A 17,319-nucleotide genomic window follows, 5' to 3' on the forward strand; every position below is an offset into this window, starting at 1 on the left:
TTTCAGTGAAGAATTTGGCAAAGTCATTGCAGGCCATGGTCGAATGAAGTTCAGCTGCCACTGACACAGGAGTGAAGTAGACTGAGACTGATGCATTACACCGAGGGATGAGAGTGTCACTGAATGGCCTGTCTGGCACCCAAGGTGCTGCTCTGCAGGATGGGGCGTGATGACACTGCACGTTACAAAATGTGACATTTCTCAACTGCCGTCTCCCAAAACTCCCAGTGACACAATGATTCCACTACAGCCAAGTATTGAACTCTGCGGACTGCTGCGCTGCACAGAGCTGTCAGCAACCGCAATCAGCTCTGTGCCGGAGAAGCAGATTTAGGTTGAATGTCTGGTTATATATGCTGTGTAGATGCTTTTCCGTGGCTTTGGCTTTAAAGATGATCAAAGTTCAGATTGGTATTTGAATGCTTCTTTTTAATAATGTACCATAGAAATCCCAGACCGCCTCTGAAGTAAGAAACGGTCATCAAACACGAGTCGACATGCGTTATGTCTGACTGTCAGCAGTTATTCTTACTGCGCATTTAATCCTAGTCACTGAAAGTTACCAACACTGACAGTGGAGCAGAGACACGACCACGAAGCAGACTTACAAGTCATCAATCTGCAGCAAAATGCTGAAAAGGTCAAATGCCCGTCTCTCTCTGTACTCAGATATGACCTTCAAAACATCAAGTGCAGGTCAGAGGAAACTGGAGGACTTATCGTTAATGTGCAGCGAGTTTAGGCGACTGTTGCAAGAAGCCTAACAAATTACAATGTTGGCTTACCAAAAAGCAGCTGTTTGACACATTACTGTAGCTGGGCATGCCACGATGTGTTAGTGGGTACCAGTACATTCATGGTTGTCAATACCTAATAGTTTGATTATGACTGTTTTAAAAAATTGTTAAATACTTGTTTAATTTGCTCACACGGCAACGGCAGACGGTTGATTTAAAATGGTAACGTCATGTTTTTGACCCGGACTGAAATGTTAGCGTGGCTGCAGAGTAGCTTACTCATGTTACTGCAACATTACAAACATTTTATCCTGTGCAGCAAAGTGAATTTCACACGGCAGCCGTCTCAAAAATCTGTAACGTGCATTTCAAAATAACAATGCAGAGTTCCTTCATCCCCGAGTCTTACTGCTCCTCCTATCGACCAATCACTGCAGAGCTTCAAGTCGCAATCTTCCTGCATTTGCAGGCATCACCCAAGAGCAGCTGTACCACCTGTGATTGTTTCCACCAAGCTGGTAAAAACATCAGCAACACAAATTGGCTCAAAGAAACTTCCATAACAAATAAGCTTTGATATATTTGTGAGTACTGTGCACGTAGTTCTACCCGCAGCTAATATGCAGACCTTGTCCTTGGTTAGGCTGAATAACCAATCAGTACCAATATGAGATCAAACAGTTGGAAACGGCAGCAAAATGTCTGAAGACGCAAGCATCAAATGAACGGTGTGTTCCAGATCTGTGGACTTCAACAGACGACCGAACCAACGCTTTTTACATCGTGATGACTTGCAGTCTGCATTGACAGCTCCCCTTGTGGTTACAGCTTTACGCCTGAATTATCTGACTGAATTTAAACGTCAACTTAAAATAAAAGACTGCTTGTAGTTACTTGCAGTACTTTTTCCCTTCAACCATAAAAGGCCGATGGGGTATTGTAGTCGCTCCTTTTCTGGATTATCGAGGATGCGTAACGACGTGATGGCTCTACTTGTTGCCGCTGTCTGCTCTGAGGCGCTCAGAGTAATGAAGAGTCCTTTTGGCCTTTCCTCACCTGGTTGTTTCCAGTCACTGTGTTTGGAGCAGTCGGCCCCTGATGAAAGCAACAAAACAAGTTTCGTTTATTAGCTCATCAGTGTGAAAGATGAATCTGTGTTCATCAGAAGACGTCTGCTGGTCCTCTAGTGACCCGTTTCATGTTAGGCACACGCTTAACTACTAGTTTGTTTCCTTGTGTTTTTTAATGTGTATATTTAAGCTTTGTAGCTTTGTTTTTTGTATTTTAATCTAACCCTACCCTGAAAGTACTCACCGCTGACCTGGTTGGTGTTCAGAAGGTGTATTATGAATTTTGGTAATACCCACCACCACCCCAACCCCCTGCAAGATGGGATACTTGTTTCCTTGATCCTCTTCAATAAGATCCGGGAGGATACAGAAATGGCCTCATGCAGCTCATGCAGTGTAGATATTATATTATAAATGTATTGCCAGTAAAATCTTTCCCCATTGTGTGTTGTAGGCTGCTGCACATCCTTCCGTTCACCCCGTGACCCCTGCTGCAGTACATAAAGGCTCCAGCTGAACCTGCAGCTCCCTGAAACTGCATATGCATATTTTCTTGCACACATACAGACGTACGTTACATTTAACCAACCAGAGGGACTAAACTGGTGCCGGTGAGCCTTTTTGACCCCATCAGCGCCTGCTTTGGGACCTGTTGTGTTTTCAGACTGGTTGAAGTTGGACTTATCCAAGGATTGCTGTGTTTGCTGTCCAGACTTCTTCTGACACGCCTTTCTCTGCAGAAAGGATTGAACTACTACTTCTCTCCATCTCAAATGTTTTTGACCTTTTTGTGTCCGCGACCTGAGCGCGGCACGATGACCGCTTCCCTGCAGGGACTGACAGGCTCCTCCAACTATGTCTGAGGCAAATGCTGTAACAGAAAGCAAATATTCATGTGTTAACATGTTACTGAGAATAATTAGCGTGGGCTTCATTTACTCTCTCCAGCTGATGAAAGAAAACAGCGTTGCTAATGCTGATTTCCACCTTTATTGGCTCCAGTTGGACTAATTGTTGCTCTATTTCAAGTATGTAGTTATTAAATGCAGTTTAATAAGAGCAGTTGCTGTTTGTAGCTCACATTCCAGTTATGCATGAATGACTTTAACTTCAGATTTCCTAAAGTCATCGACTTACAAGTCCCCAGCACAGCTGCACGTTGGTGTTTCAGCTTCCTCTGCTTCCAGAGGGGAGGGGCTGAGCATTTATCCACAGGAGGCTTGGAGTGAAGTGATGTTTACGTACAGTAAGACGAATAAAACTGTCGCATCGGCATCAAAGAAAAGCAGTGTGAATGGGGCTTTAATGAGGAAAAGGGATAATGTGTCAAAACTTAATCATCTGATTCAGGAAACGATTAAAATGTGAAGGAGTTTGATTTGAAAAGCACTACTGAAGTTTACAGTGTGGGGTGTGCGTGCTTGGACTGAGATTTGGAAAGTCATCTGTTCTAGAGAAACTCTTTTTAAAGGAATGACGCACATTTATAATTTTTGAATGCTTGTGTGTGTTTTTGAGGCATTCAGAGGTGAGGTTGTGTTGGATGTTCAGACGGACTCGGTGATTGGTGGAGATGTAGTGGAGGAGGAGCTCTGCAGTGTTTAGGTTGGGTTTTACTAACTGCAGGCACTCGGGTTGCTTTTCTCCTCATGTGGATGTTTTCCTGCACACTCACATTATCCAGGTTATTTCATAGCTTTTTTTTTTGTATCTTAGAGTTTTAAACCTTATTTTGACTCCTTCCTCCCCTCACATCTACACATATTAGATACTTGTCTTTTCTCTGGAAGCTGAGTCTTCAGTGCTGGGATGAGAATCAGTTGGGTCCACTTTCTTTTCTTCTTTAGATTAATTTCCTGCATATTTGGTGGAAACCAGTAGCTCTTTAAATCCCAGAAATCCTCAGTGCAGGTCAAATAACGTGAGCTACACTTCAGCTGTTTGAATCATTTACACTTCAGTTTACTGGATGTATCTTTTTTCCCTTTTTTGTATCCTCCCAAAACATGTGACATTTTTGGGGAGAATTTACTACTGCCTACAATTTCTGACAATTACATAAAGACTTGCCTCTGTAACGTTTACACAGTTAATAAAAATGTCAGAATGTGTTTTGTAAAGACGACTAAGGCGTCGATTTAATGATTTAATGATTTATTGTCCACTGAGTCACGGTTTTATTGAACTGCTGTACTGTGAAACTTTAAAAATGATGAATGTGTTGGACAAATTAGACAATAAAGAGAAGAAATGTTGATTTGTTTTGTTTCCTTTTCTTTTTTGTTCCTGTAGAGGGAAAAATACATTTCAAATGAAATGGTCAAAATGCGTTTGACTTTGAGTCATGATACCCCGAGCCTAGCAACGATGTCAGACTTTTATCTTAAGTGTGCCAGACGAGTGAAACTTCCCTTTCTGTCCGTGTAAAGATGTTTGACTGTATTAATACAACATGTTGAAATTGTTGAAGTAAAACTTCAAAAGATCCGAAATGTATAAAATTTCAGAAGCTGTAAAACTTGCAGTTCCTCTGATGACCACTGGAAGCAAGTTGGATACTTGAACATGTGAAACCAAGTTTACAACATTAATAAGTACATTTGCAGTCTGATAGAAAAGAACCTCTCTGGAGTTCACGCGTTTGTACGAACCCCCCTCTCCCTGACCTTAATCCAATAAAACACCTCTGGGACGTTATCAGTCAGGTTGCACCTCAGCTCAGTGATCCCCCAGGATACCATCAGTCTAACTAGGAGCCACGCCCTGGCATGCATGCAAGCATGGCAGAGCTATTTCGAGTTGCTGCAATTGCGTGTTGGCAAAACGGACTAGCCTACCTACCGCATCTTTCTTTTTTTTTTTTTTCTTTTTTTTTTAACTTTGAATTCTGGGCCCTCTGTAGGTTGATAATTTTCATTTCCATCAAGTGATGTGCCATCTGCTCATCCCTAACACATCGAGTCCATATCAGTAAAGATGGCCAGCATGATTTATTTTTTCATCTCCTAAAATGTTCCTTTTAACTTCTTTAAGCAGTGTGCATGAGCTCAGATGATTATCACAGCAGGTTCAAAGTGTAGCTGAAAGATCAGTGTGTTTTCATACATCTGGTCTATTGATTATCGTGCAGGAGAGTTTCCTGCTTTTGCAATTTAAAAAAGAAGCCATATGGAGGTTGGTAACCTCTAATTAGTGATCCGTTAATCAGTGATACATCCTGGAAGATGTCTGGTCTTTATTAACAGAGGGAAACAAAAGTCACTGATGTGTTTTTCCTAGTTTGGTTTTTAAGTCGCTCGGTTGTTCGGGTGTCTGTGTGAGGATGAACCCTGGATCGAGCAGGAGGATGTGATGGGCACATGGCTGAATAACAGCAGAAGCCTGTAAACTCGAGGAAAAAACATGCCACTCCGAATCAGAGGCCGCTGCAGCACCCAGCATGCCCTCCATCCTCGCTCCGTGTCTTTTGTCCCTTTTCCAATTCATTTACAGAGTTGACCCAGGACAAGTGGCTCATCACTGACGCTGCTGCATGAACCTGAGCGCATGCACTCGCTTTAAGTTTTCTCTCTTGCCGGTGTTCTGCTGTTTTCGCTCTCACTCAAGGTGTGGAGAACATTAAGATCAGAGCAGCGTTTATAAGAACAGCAGTGTTACACACGTCGTGTCTGAAAAAGTTTGAACCTTTTGGGGATTTTGTTCCCATGAAGAGCAAACAAACACGACTGTCAGCATAAATGTAGCTGAAGCTAAAAGGCTAAAAGGGAGACGTTAGTGCTTTTCCTTTTTCTGCACCCTTCCCTGGTTAACTAACATTGTTGGTGGTGGAATAACTAAAGCATGTGTGAGAGAAAACAAAGTGAAATTATTTATTAGACCATTTTAAAGTGTCCAGATTAAAGAAGGTAAATGATAAACCAGGGTCGAATGTCAGGGAGGCTTTCAGAAAGGACCAAGAAAAGAGAGGACTGCCTGTCCATGTCGAGGGCTGGATGTTACGGGACTACTCTCTTCTTCTTTTAGCTGCTCACCTTCCTCCTTCTCACCCTATCCCAGCTTCCTCGTCCATCTCGCTCTGCACGGCCTCCTTCACCGCATCCATAAATCTTCTCTGAGGTCTTCCTCTTTTTGTCCTCCTCCCTGGCAGCTCCATCTTCAACCACTATCCCTCCTCTGCACATCTCAGCTTCGCCTCTCTAACTTTGTCTCCAAACTGCTCGGCCTGAGCCGTCCCTCTGATATTCTCATTTCTAATCTGCTCACTTCCGCTATAAAGAATAAAAAAATCAGAACATGAATCGTAACTTTTACTCTGCAACTCAACAAGACAACAAGGGCAGCGAGCTCCTCGATGAAACAATTTGATAAAACAAGTTGAGTCAACCCCGTAAAGAGTGCCAAAGGCTTCAGCAAATAAATGTTTTAAGAAGAGTTTTAAACTCAGAAAGAGAAGAGGCCTAATGTGCACGGGCAGATCGTTCCACAACTTTGGAGCAGCTACAGCAAAAGCACGGTCACCTCTAAATTTATACTTAGTAATGTGCTCAGACTTGACGTGCTGCAGCATTTTGCACAACCTGCAGACGCCTAATGGACGCATCTCTAACCCCACAATACAGTACGTTACAATAATCCAGCCTAGATGTAACAAAGGCATGGATTACTGTCTCAAAAAGCCGCTTTGATAAGATGGGCTTTATTTTGCTCATTGCCTCAAATGAAAAAAGCGAAATTTTACAACAGCTCTGGCCTGGCTTTCAAGTTTATATACGTTCAGATTTCACCATAAAAATCCCAAACTTGAACAGGAGCCACAAAACAAGAATCCCAAAACATAACCAGGTCCAGGGACCGATGCACCTCGAGTCAAAGTGCGATGGTCCCAAAGCAAAAGATTTTCTCGTGTGAATGTTTTACTGAGTAAAAACCCGCCGTGATCATTGTCTGTGGTCCTGATACAGATCTGGGTCTAAGTGACTCCACCAAACACGGCTGCTGTCACGAGATGTTCTCTCAGTCTGTTGTCACGCTGTAAACCGCTTTAACAATCCACATTTTGAACCAATGAGTTCATAATGGAGACGGTTAATATGAAGCGCTGCCGCGCTGCAGCGTCTGCGTCCTGCTGCTGTGGAGCACGCTCCGGTGGAGACAGCACGACTCTGCTCCCCTCATCTCAAAGCTGGCCGCCGATACGACACGAGCTTCTGCAGTGAGTAAACCGATATTAATCACTTCCAAAGTATCGAGCATGCTGACAGCTGTTGTTGCACAGACACTGTGTTTATGGGCTGGTGACTTCTCTGACCCTGTTTTCCACAGTGCCTCCTCAGGCAGGGAGAGATGATATGTCAGGAGGGAAAAACCTGCCTCTCCAGCTAAACTATCAGCCTACGGTGTCGCCCCATGAGTCAACATGCGGTGTGTCGGTTTGTCAAAAATGGAAAGTTGCAGCGCTGCTTCAGTGAGGTCTCGCCGCTCTCACGAAAGGCAGAGCAGCGCGCTGCCAAGATCGAGGCTTGTTTTTAACTTCTGATATAAAATTTTAATTCCTCTCGTCTCAGCTGCTCCAGTGTTTAATCAGAAGCAGATGGGAAGTTTGACACACGCCACCAAACTGCTTTTCTGGAACCGTTTATCCTGCTCAGCTCAGCACTATTGAAATAAATCTATTTATCCGGCATTTATCATTCAAACATTTTTATCCTCAAAAATGCAAATGACTGTGTGCTTTTCTGCTCTAGCTGAGCACTCAGAGGGCTTTTACTAAAGCAAGCTCACCCATTCCCGTCCCTGCCTGAAGTGCTTCTACACCACACACTCTCGGGGATTCATCGGTGCCGGTGTTTACAACAGGAACCGGGGATTGAACCACCGCCCTTTCACTTAGTACCTGCTCTACTTCCTGCACCACAGCCAAAAAATAAAAATCCCTGCAAATACTGTAGCGTGTTGTGGTTTATAGCACCTCCTCTGACAGTGAAAGGGTTGGATGGGCTGTGATTTCATGTGCCCTACAGAAAGAAGACTGTTTCCGACTTGACTCGAGGATAAGAATGTTGGTGGTGGGTGGATGATGAGTTGTGGACCATGAACTCTGTCCCACAGCTGAAGCTTGGAGCAAACTGAAGAAAAGAATCAAAGTGCTGCAGTCAGAGTCCAGACCTGACCTGACTGAGATGCTGTGCATAGATTAATGTCCCCAAACTCAAGTGAACTTAAGCAAGAGGTCTCATCATGAACCACATGATTGCCACTAAAAGTGGTTCAGCTCCACCGCTGAAATATCTCCTTCGTTAAATTTCCTCATTTCATCTAATCTTTACCCCCACATTTCCATTCTGCCCGCTCCTCAGTCCAGAAGACTGTGACCCCCTCGTCCCCCTAAAACAAAAGCCGGTTTTCTTCTTCTATTAGATTGACGTGAATCACCGGCAGAGCAAACGTGGCCGTTTGCGTTGGCGTATTTGACCGTTTTTGTCCTTTTCAGAAGGGAGAGAAAAGCAGGGAGCTCAAAGAGGAGATGGGGCCCAATGAGTTTCCCTTTGATTAATTATAATTTGGCCTAATTGGGCCGTCAGCCGACAAGTTCATGACAAAAACTGTGGCGCACTGGCTCCCCGCCCCCTCCAGAGGCTACTACTACCCTACTCTCACTTTCCTCTCTCTGCTTCCTGGTCCAGTTCCAGTTATCCTTGGCAAAAATCTGTTTGCATGAGAAGTTTACATTCTCGAGCCAGCATGTCTGCGTGACGACATACAAGACAACAATGCCATCTCGCAATCCGCTGTTTATTTAAGGGACACACTGTCTGGAATAATGGCTGGCAGATAAAGGGGCCACAGGGGGTCGAGCCGGTGCTTGTGAACGGGACAGAGAGTCACGCTAGGCCTGATGTAAATATGTCCTGGCCGCCCCACCCTAGCATCAACTCAAATGCTTTGAAGTATTTGCATACTTCAGTTTGCTCACTTACAAAAGACATGAACAGTCTCTAAATGTTATGGTAGTTTCATTTTAATGGACGGAGGCAGAATCTCGACCCAAAATGCTGAAAAGCACATTACATAAAGGTTTTCATGCTTTCAGATCATGCCACGGTTCTGGCTCCCACAGAGTGTGTTCGTGTGGAAATCAGTTACAGATTCTCCTGATCTCAACTTGTTAGATGTAGAAAGCACACCTTTGCACAGAATCTTCCATTCCCACCTTCCCACCACCGTGGAACCTCCATCCCTCAGCCAGGACACTGAAGATGGTCATGGATGGGTGTTCTGGCATGAAGCACATTAGGGTCATGGAGTGGACTAACCAGTCTCCAGACATCTATCCTTTCACACATCTGTGGAAGAAGCTGAAAAGTTGAGTCGCCAAGCAGCAGCCAAGAAACCTGAAGGATTTAGAGTTTCTGTAAAGCACCAAACTCCCTCCTGAGATGTGAACCGACCTGCCCCCACTACAAGAAACAAACACTGCGCTTTCCAACAATGGTTTTTCCAACAAGTACTAAGACAGGTTTTCTTTATCGAACTGAGTGACATGAACAAAACTTTTGGTTGATATTCTGTGTCTGTAAATTAAAATGAAAAAATATTCTTTTCTGCTCATTTTTTTGTCTCTGGCAGTTTTGTTAATGGTGTTGACAATTAGATGAGAGTTAAGAGTAAGAGGGGAGAATAAGAAAGACACTGGACACAGGAAGTTACTTTTGTTTTTTAAGTTTTGCACTGACAAATCTAAATGAGAGGTTTTTGGACACAAACATTTGTGATTTCGAGCCAGTTAAAACGAATAAACCAGATGGGTGTGATGCCATCTCACCGATCATGGTGGACAAATGTGAAAAATGCTGCCTTAAAGGTCTAAACTCATCATCGTTGATGAGTCCAACCCCAGGCTTAAAACTGGTTTGTTTTACTTTACTGATTTTACCCAAGTCAGGGTTCAAAGAAAATACCAATTGTAACCAACAGAAAGTGTCAGAAACTATTCATGATATTCCCCAAGAAGTCTGTTCAGGTCTTCTATCTTCCGTCTACGATGATTTGGTTCATGGGAGGCTTTAACCTGTCCCAGCTGATGCTGGACAGGAGGTGGGTACACCCTGAGCTCCATATAATGACTAACAGTGAGTAAGAGGCAACCACAGGTCACACCTACAGCAGTTTACAATAACTAAAACTTGCTGTACATGTCTTTGGACTATGGGGTGAACCGGAGAGTTTGGATAAGCAGAACATCCTACAAGCCACAATGCTAACCAGTGCTGAGGGAAGTTTTCTAGGGAACGCCACGCCTCTGAGCAGTGATACACCTGAAAACAAAGTACACAGGGTCAGCAGTATTGTCTATATCTTGTTTATTTGTGTTTGTAAAACGTTATTTTTGCGCTACAAAGAGGCTGAAATTGCTCAAGCTGCTGAATCTGTAACCAGGCAAATGTTGCAATTTTCATCCAGTTTAGCTGCTATACTTGGATGGATCATCTGACTGTATCTGAGCTTTCCAAAACCAACAGTCTGACATGTTGTATGAACTCGCTCATTTGAAGCACGCTGCAAACAAAGCGTCTCCTCGATGATCTAAAAGCTTCTGAAATGATTTACAGAGGTGGAAAAAAGATGTGATGTAACTTTCTCTCACTCCTTTAAAACAAATGCAGAAACTTCACAGAGTGAAGTGCGATTACACCAGCGGGAAACACTGAAGCTCTCAGAGAAGCGAGAGGGAGAAAGTGGATGCAGCGATGGTAAACTTTTAACGCCACCACTGGGATCATGTAGCAACACGTTCTCTTTAGTCGTGGATGATAAATTTCAAGCATACAGAACTCCTAAAGTCTATGGAAGCCCGTTTCCGCCACTAAAAAAAAAAAAAAAAAAGGATCCATAACTCAAAATTTCGAGTTATTTTCTCGAAATTTCGACATATTAACTCGAAATTTCGATTTATTAACTCAAAATTTTGAGAAAAGCAACTCGAAATTTCGAGTTAGCGCTGCCAATCAGTAATCTACGTGAATGACGTCATTTCCTTGTTATGGATACTAGCTTTTTTGTTTTTATTCAGTGGCGGAAACGGGCTTCCATAAAAGTCTGTCAAGATACATCCACAGCTGAAGCTTTTTAACTGTACCGGGAGGTGTTGCCATGGAAACACAGTTACATTTAGTGCTTCTTTGAGGCCCGGCGACCTCGTTGGAGACAAAGAAGATTTTTGTCTTGTGCTATTTGCATGTTTGCGTCGATTTCCTAAGAGCTATGTTTGGACATTGGGGCGTTGTTGGTAGTAACAGCCACCTGCATGCTGCTGTAGAGCTAGCTTATTAAAACATTATTCTGTTAAACTCGTAGTGGTCAAAACTTCCACTCAGTACAGTCTCTGTCTGTAGATATATTTACATTTTGGACCAGTTGTTGCGATCTTGGCTAACTTGGCTACAGTCGTTATCAATGTGAAGTCATTCTTTACCTGCTCTGTCTGATTATTTGGCCTTAAGACGTCTACTTATACCAAAAATATTTAGCAGAAGGAGCTGTGTGTCACGTCTTCTGTTGATGGCAGAACAGACTATGTAACAACACACAGAAACAGATAATAGGGAGAAGGCGTTGGTTTTCTTACATATCCTATAAAAAGCACATGCTGAGAGAAAACTTGCTAACGATGTGAGAACAGGCAGGAAAATATGCAACGCCTAGCAAGGTTTCAGAGTTGTATGACAGGAAATCAAAGGAGACTATTTCTGGAAAGTGCAGGAGAAGAAGCAGTGCGATCCTGTCCAGGTGAGGCTGGAGGAAGGTGGGGTCTTTTTTTTGGAGTCTAAAGGTTCCTCTCCAGAAGGACGCTCTTTAAGTCTGCAGGGCAGTTGATGGTGAAAACGTTGTGGGCAGTGTTTCGTCTTTCGATCAGGGCGGCAACAGCCTCGCCCAGGTCCAGATGATTGAGGAAGCCGGGCGCCATGTGATCAGGAGTGGCTACACCTGTGTTAATCTTCACCTGTCAGAAGAGAAGAGGAGAGGGGCTGAATGCAATAGAGGGATGACTGTAGGATGTAGAGCAGGTCGTCTACTTATGTCGGGGTTTGTGCTTCGAGCTTTGGCTCCTCCTGTCCTCATAAAACAGGTTTCAACCTCTGAGTTAAAGCTGTGGGGAGATTAGTCAGCGTCCTGTGAGGAAGCACTGGTAGTAAGATCAAGTTTTAGCTGTGAAATGGCTCATCCAATCATCTCACAACTCACAAGTCCCTGTCCACTTCTCAACAGTTTCCAAAGGCGATTTCTGAGATGTACGAAAACATCTGATGCATCAGGTTCAGAGACATCGTGGAGGTAGAGACGAGCAGTTCATCTAGTTTGATCTGATCTTATACAGGAGATCAGGTAAAGTTTTGATTAATAAGGGCTGATTTCATCAAAGTTGTTTTTCTATCAGCCAAGTTCACGAAGCTTTTTGCATATTCCTGACTAAATATGCATGTTTGCACAAAGGCAGAAATATGCACATGCACTATTTAGATAAAATGCCTGATTAACTTCTGTCATGCAAGATTACAGAATAAGGTTATGTAATGTGGATGTGTTGAAATGTGAGCTGGTTCTCACAAAGGCATCGAGGAAGAACTGAATCTGCATGGGTGGTAAAGTGGTGTCAGTATTACAGATTTCCCCCGAGTGAGCAAATGCCAAAGAAATTCAGGGTTGTGCGTGTGAACACTAGAAAGCAGAGAGAATTACATACGTAGATGATTGTGGAGGCAGGCATGTGAATTGAGCTGTGAGCTGACTTCTTTTGGTCAGGTCTAAAGGGTCATGAGTCATGTTAGCCGACTCTGTGCAGTTTATCTGAGGCCCTGCTGTGCAATCCCATTAATATCTCACCTGGTTGAGTTTGCAGGGCACCTCGGGGTACTCCTCACGGAGGACATGGCAGAAAGCCAGGGTGCTGGCAGCGCCCACTGTGAGGAAGCCTGTACCAGGCATCAGCAGCTTCTCTCCTGCTCCTCCTGTGGCAAAGCAGCAAAACACTACATAAACACACCAGGAATGCAAGGCGAGCAGCTATCGCAGGTGACCCTGCACGAGAGGCAGGGCACACCCACGGACGCAGTCTGTCAGAGTCGGAGAACATGCAGTGAGTAAAATAACATGGCAGCTGTTTTGCTGACCCCAAGTGGACAGAGAGAATAAAGAGAGAAAACCAAACAGCTCAGCCAGACTAAAAACTTCTCTCATCCTTTTGGTAAATTTGAATCTGAATCTATCGTTCCAAAGATGGTAATACCATCCAGCTACCACTAACCACAAACAGTCTCCATGCTACCCAATCACTTCTGAGCAAAGTCACAGAGAGAGAGAAGAAGCATCGGTGAAGCAGAGCTCAGCAACGTCGCCCTGAGGTCTGGCAGATGCTACCTCAGTACTACTAGAGAGAGGCAGAACAAAGGCAAAGTAGCACTGCGCCACACACACACCGCCTCATCCCACTGAGCAAACACACGTCTTCACTACAGGACATAGGCGACATCAGCAATACGACTGCGTTTCTCTGTAATGTGGACGTCGTGGCGACGGAGGGTGCTGTCTGCGATGCCTCACCTGTGATGAACGTATAGGTACAGTTGGAGTCGTCCCTCACCAGGGGGTAGAAGGCCTTCCATGACACAAATGTGCTGAAAAGCAACGTCTCAATTACCTGCAGATTTCACAGGAAAGAAAACATCACAGCAACCCAATGACTCCTGCAAGTGTTTACATGCTGCATGAGTTTAAAGTGAGGGAGAAGAAATTAAATAAGTATATTGGAAAGTGTGTGTGTACTGACCCAGTGTAGATCTTTCAGGGACTGGGTGTGTGGGGGTCCTCCCTGCCACCAGCTGAAGCCCAGAGAGGAAACTATGTCGGTGACTTTCCCCACCTCCTTCAGCAGGGCCTGCTTCGCCTGCTCGGCTTCCTCCTCTGAGCCTGAACACAGAGACGCTGGACTTCAGGAGAGGACAGGCAAACTTGTTTTCTCTAATGAATCACTGAGATCGGCATCGATATAGAACTTCAGCCCTACTGGGGAATAACAAAACATCGCAGTAGAAGATAAACACCTTCCTCACCTGCTGCTGTGATGTCATCTCAACTATCACTGAAGTTTTCTTAATAATGTTTGGTGTGTTTATGGGGTGTAAGCCCTTTCCATACTGGAAAAAATACAGGATTTTTTTTTGCACCTCCACCTAATAAATCAGCAGCTGAAAACAATAATTTGACTAAATCTGAAAATAACAAATCACCATTAACGTTCCTTTTTGCACAGGACGCACACTTGATAGGTTACAGCAGAGGTGGACGTCGCTGATGTTCGTTACCCCAAGGTGCAGTCTTTTGCTAAACCCAAACAAGCAGTTATCAGGTCAGTAAATCATTTCTGAGACAGTCGCTAAGATGCAGACAAATGATGACCGAAGAAATGGGAACTTTATCACATTGTACGGTGGAGGATTTGTACTTGAATACAAGCCCACAGACTTCTGAGACAGGAGGTCGGTTGGGTTTAATCCCCCCCTCTCACTACCACTGTGCAATTACAGCAGTTTGAAATGTTCTAGTTAGAGTTTGGTGTCATGTCTCTAAGCTGATTATTCAGTACAAATACGAGGGGACGAACCAGCAGGCGGTGATGCAGGGCAGCACTGACATGTCAGAGGCTCAGATGGAAAATTCTGCAGCTTAAATTGGCCGCCAAACAGAGAGGGTGTGTTTGGTGTTGGACGTGAGGAGAGGCAGGCGTGTTGGTGTGCCTGAGGTTGCCTGCCTGAACTAGCTCACAGGCTTTGCACCATTACTGCTCTATGAGCAGTTGGAGACTGTGTGAGTGAACGAGTGCAGACTCTTTTACATTTACTTGCAAGCTGGACGACCCGAGTCTGAAATAAGAATTTACAACATCAGCTCCACTTGGCACAAATTTGAAGGGTCACACTGGAGTCATAGGAAATACCTGACCTGAGAGTGTGTGATGATAACAAGAACTCATTACCAGAGAGTGCACATGAACAACTATGGTGAATGTTCCTGAAGCTTTGCTTTTTTACCTGTAAAGTTCAGACTTCTAAATGATGAATTCGGTTCACGCAGCTTCGCTTTAACCTGCATGAACCAAACTCTAACTTGCGGAGTGTGAACTTGCACAAGACGCTGTCTGCCCTCCATTACTGAGCAAACAGTGGAATGTGCCAATTTGGCAATCTGGGCTTTAGTCCAAGCTGAACATGCAGACTGGAAAAGCCAGGATTGAACCACCCACCTTCTGATGAGTAGATGATCAGCTCTAACTCTCACCTATGGCCCCACAGAAAGTTAGTAATGAGGAGTGCCAGGAGGAGTGCCAGGAGTTCATTCAGGTGATGTGGCTGAAACATAAGTACTGCCTCTACACCCTTATTCCTGAGCTCACTGTTAAAAAATGGCGCAAAGAGGTTTTTGAGTATTTTCTAAAGATAGCTCATACACACAAACAACCTGATACTAAGAATGATGGTAAAATGAGATTTTCTCATCAGAGTTGGTGACCATCTTGGAAATAAAAACAACCAAAACAGAAAATCAGTCCTTCATTTTCAGATCTCTAACCGGCTTTCTGATAAAAGAGTAAATGAGCCAGTTATGGTGCTTGTATCCACCTGAGAACGGTTTCCCTGCAACATTAAGTTCACTGCTGCACTACATGTGAGGGTTTCTACAGATTTAGTGCAGCTCTGGTGCAGTATGTTGCCACTCCCATACTTTGCAGGCTCTCTTTTGCACAGTTTGGATTTGTATTTAAAGTGTTTGCCGGGGGGGAATCAGTAATTATGCGATAAGGGCTGTGGACAAGTGCAAACAATCCTCAGAGCAGAGACGGGCAGGATAAGTAACCTGACTTACCCACATTTCCCACTATAGTGGTGAGGTTATCCTTTGTGTTGGGAGAGACAAACGATCGGAGTTTCTCCAGGCGGCTGCTGTCCCTGGAGATCACTGCAACTTTAAAACCTTGACAAACAAACACACAGAGACCTTTAATACAGAGACAGTAGGATGGAGTGAACCTGTGTTGTTGTGCTGCTTCTGTCAAGGTCATCAGAAAGTGAAATCTGACCGGGATGTCGACAGTAACTTACTGCTCAGTTCAAACAAAGAAGCTGTGAGCATGCAACCAATAAACTCTCATCTCAGCTTCTTCCTTCCTGGAGGCACAGAACGGTAAATGCCCACAACAGATTTCAGCTTTAAGAACACAACAGAATCCAAACAGGGATGAAGCTGAACTGAAATTATGCTCTTTTAACTCTCGCCATAAACTGTAATTTAGTTTAAGATGATGATGATAGGAGTTCAGATCAATTTCGATATGATTTTATGAGACTGTGCTGATAAAACCACCCACACAGCAATCCCAGATATGACAAAGCCAAACTGTACAATGACACACACAATGACACACACACACAACTGCCTGAGAATGTTTATTCTGTCTTTACTGTTCCAAAGATTTCCTGATGGGACATGCTTTTATTGACAATGAAGCATTATTATGAGAACTCCATTGTGTCATTTTGGTAACTCCCCCTAAGTCTTGATTAAAGGAAGATTAAAGGAGCCTGTACAGTAGGCTGAACAGCCTGTTGTTTTTGACACGTCTATGATTATTAATCCAACATTTTATTATCAACTATAGATCATTTGTGTTGCAGTTTAGTTTTATGAGAGTGGAAGGGGATTTTTGGTCGATCAGTTGTCACATTGCGCGCTCAAATTTATTTTTACCCTCATAAAAATGTGATAAGCGGACCTGTCGGTGTAGAGCGTGGCATAGAAAGCCCAATACAGTGTTTTACGCACGCGGGCGGATGACTTATGGCGAGTCATTATTTAATTGTCTAACAATTCAGACACAATAAAACAATAATAAGTATAAAGTATAAATAAGTAATAACTGTATTTATTAAAAGTGGCCATACCGCACAAAAATCCCCATAAAGTGTTTACAGTGCGGTTTATAATGATGGAGTTCCTCACGCGTAAAAGCCCAGGGGAAAGACACCTGCGCGTAAAAACGCATAGATGTCCCAAAGATTTGTCCTCCTCTATTTCACTCAGTTTATTTTCCCTGCCAAATGTCCTTCGAGCTACAGAGAAGCTTACCTTTATCCAGCAGTCCTTTAACGATCCCGGAGCCCACTTTTCCCGCTCCTCCGAGAGCTAACACAACCCTGTCCGAGTTCGACATGCCGACTGTAGCTGCACAGACCTGCTGGAGGATGGAGGGTGGAGGATGACTCTGTCGATGCGAAGTGAAGCTGCTGGCTTGTGCAGAGCATCCTGGCCGGACCGGGATGCTTTAAAGGATCACGGCTCCGCCCTTGTCTACGGGGTCACTGAAGCCACGCCCATACTCTGTCTCCGTGTGTATGTGTATCCCGGCACGGCTAAATTTGAAAGGACCGGTGGAGAGATTTAAATGTGGGAAGTGGGAACAT

The 17,319-nt window shown here is 44.0% G+C and overlaps 2 protein-coding genes across 3 annotated transcripts in view; one reads left to right on the forward strand and one right to left on the reverse strand.

Annotated features, from left to right (window-relative positions):
* vps9d1 (VPS9 domain containing 1) overlaps positions 1–4,064 on the forward strand; it is a 36,954-nt gene extending 32,890 nt beyond the window's left edge. Inside the window, exon 17 of one of the 2 annotated variants that reach the window (XM_086302111.1) lies at positions 2,262–4,064. The gene's annotated coding sequence lies outside the window, so the exon portion shown is untranslated. The other variant, XM_086302113.1, reaches the window with a different exon arrangement.
* Positions 4,065–9,311: 5,247 nt separating this feature from the next.
* Positions 9,312–17,179, reverse strand: LOC147326746 (peroxisomal trans-2-enoyl-CoA reductase). Its single transcript, XM_086302114.1, has 6 exons — positions 16,985–17,179; positions 15,725–15,832; positions 13,632–13,771; positions 13,406–13,502; positions 12,689–12,813; positions 9,312–11,807 (listed from the first exon to the last, which is right to left on the reverse strand). The coding sequence occupies exons 1-6, from the start codon at positions 17,067–17,069 to the stop codon at positions 11,631–11,633; spliced, it is 732 nt and encodes a 243-aa protein (XP_086158240.1). The 5' UTR covers positions 17,070–17,179; the 3' UTR covers positions 9,312–11,630.
* Positions 17,180–17,319: the final 140 nt, after the last annotated feature.

The sequence above is a fragment of the Aulonocara sp. 'chitande type north' Nkhata Bay genome, linkage group LG7 (genome assembly GCF_057382095.1).
Source record: "Aulonocara sp. 'chitande type north' Nkhata Bay isolate Kocher_YH1m ecotype deep benthic linkage group LG7, A_spYH_male_GT1.1, whole genome shotgun sequence".
NCBI lineage: Eukaryota > Metazoa > Chordata > Actinopteri > Cichliformes > Cichlidae > Aulonocara > Aulonocara sp. 'chitande type north' Nkhata Bay.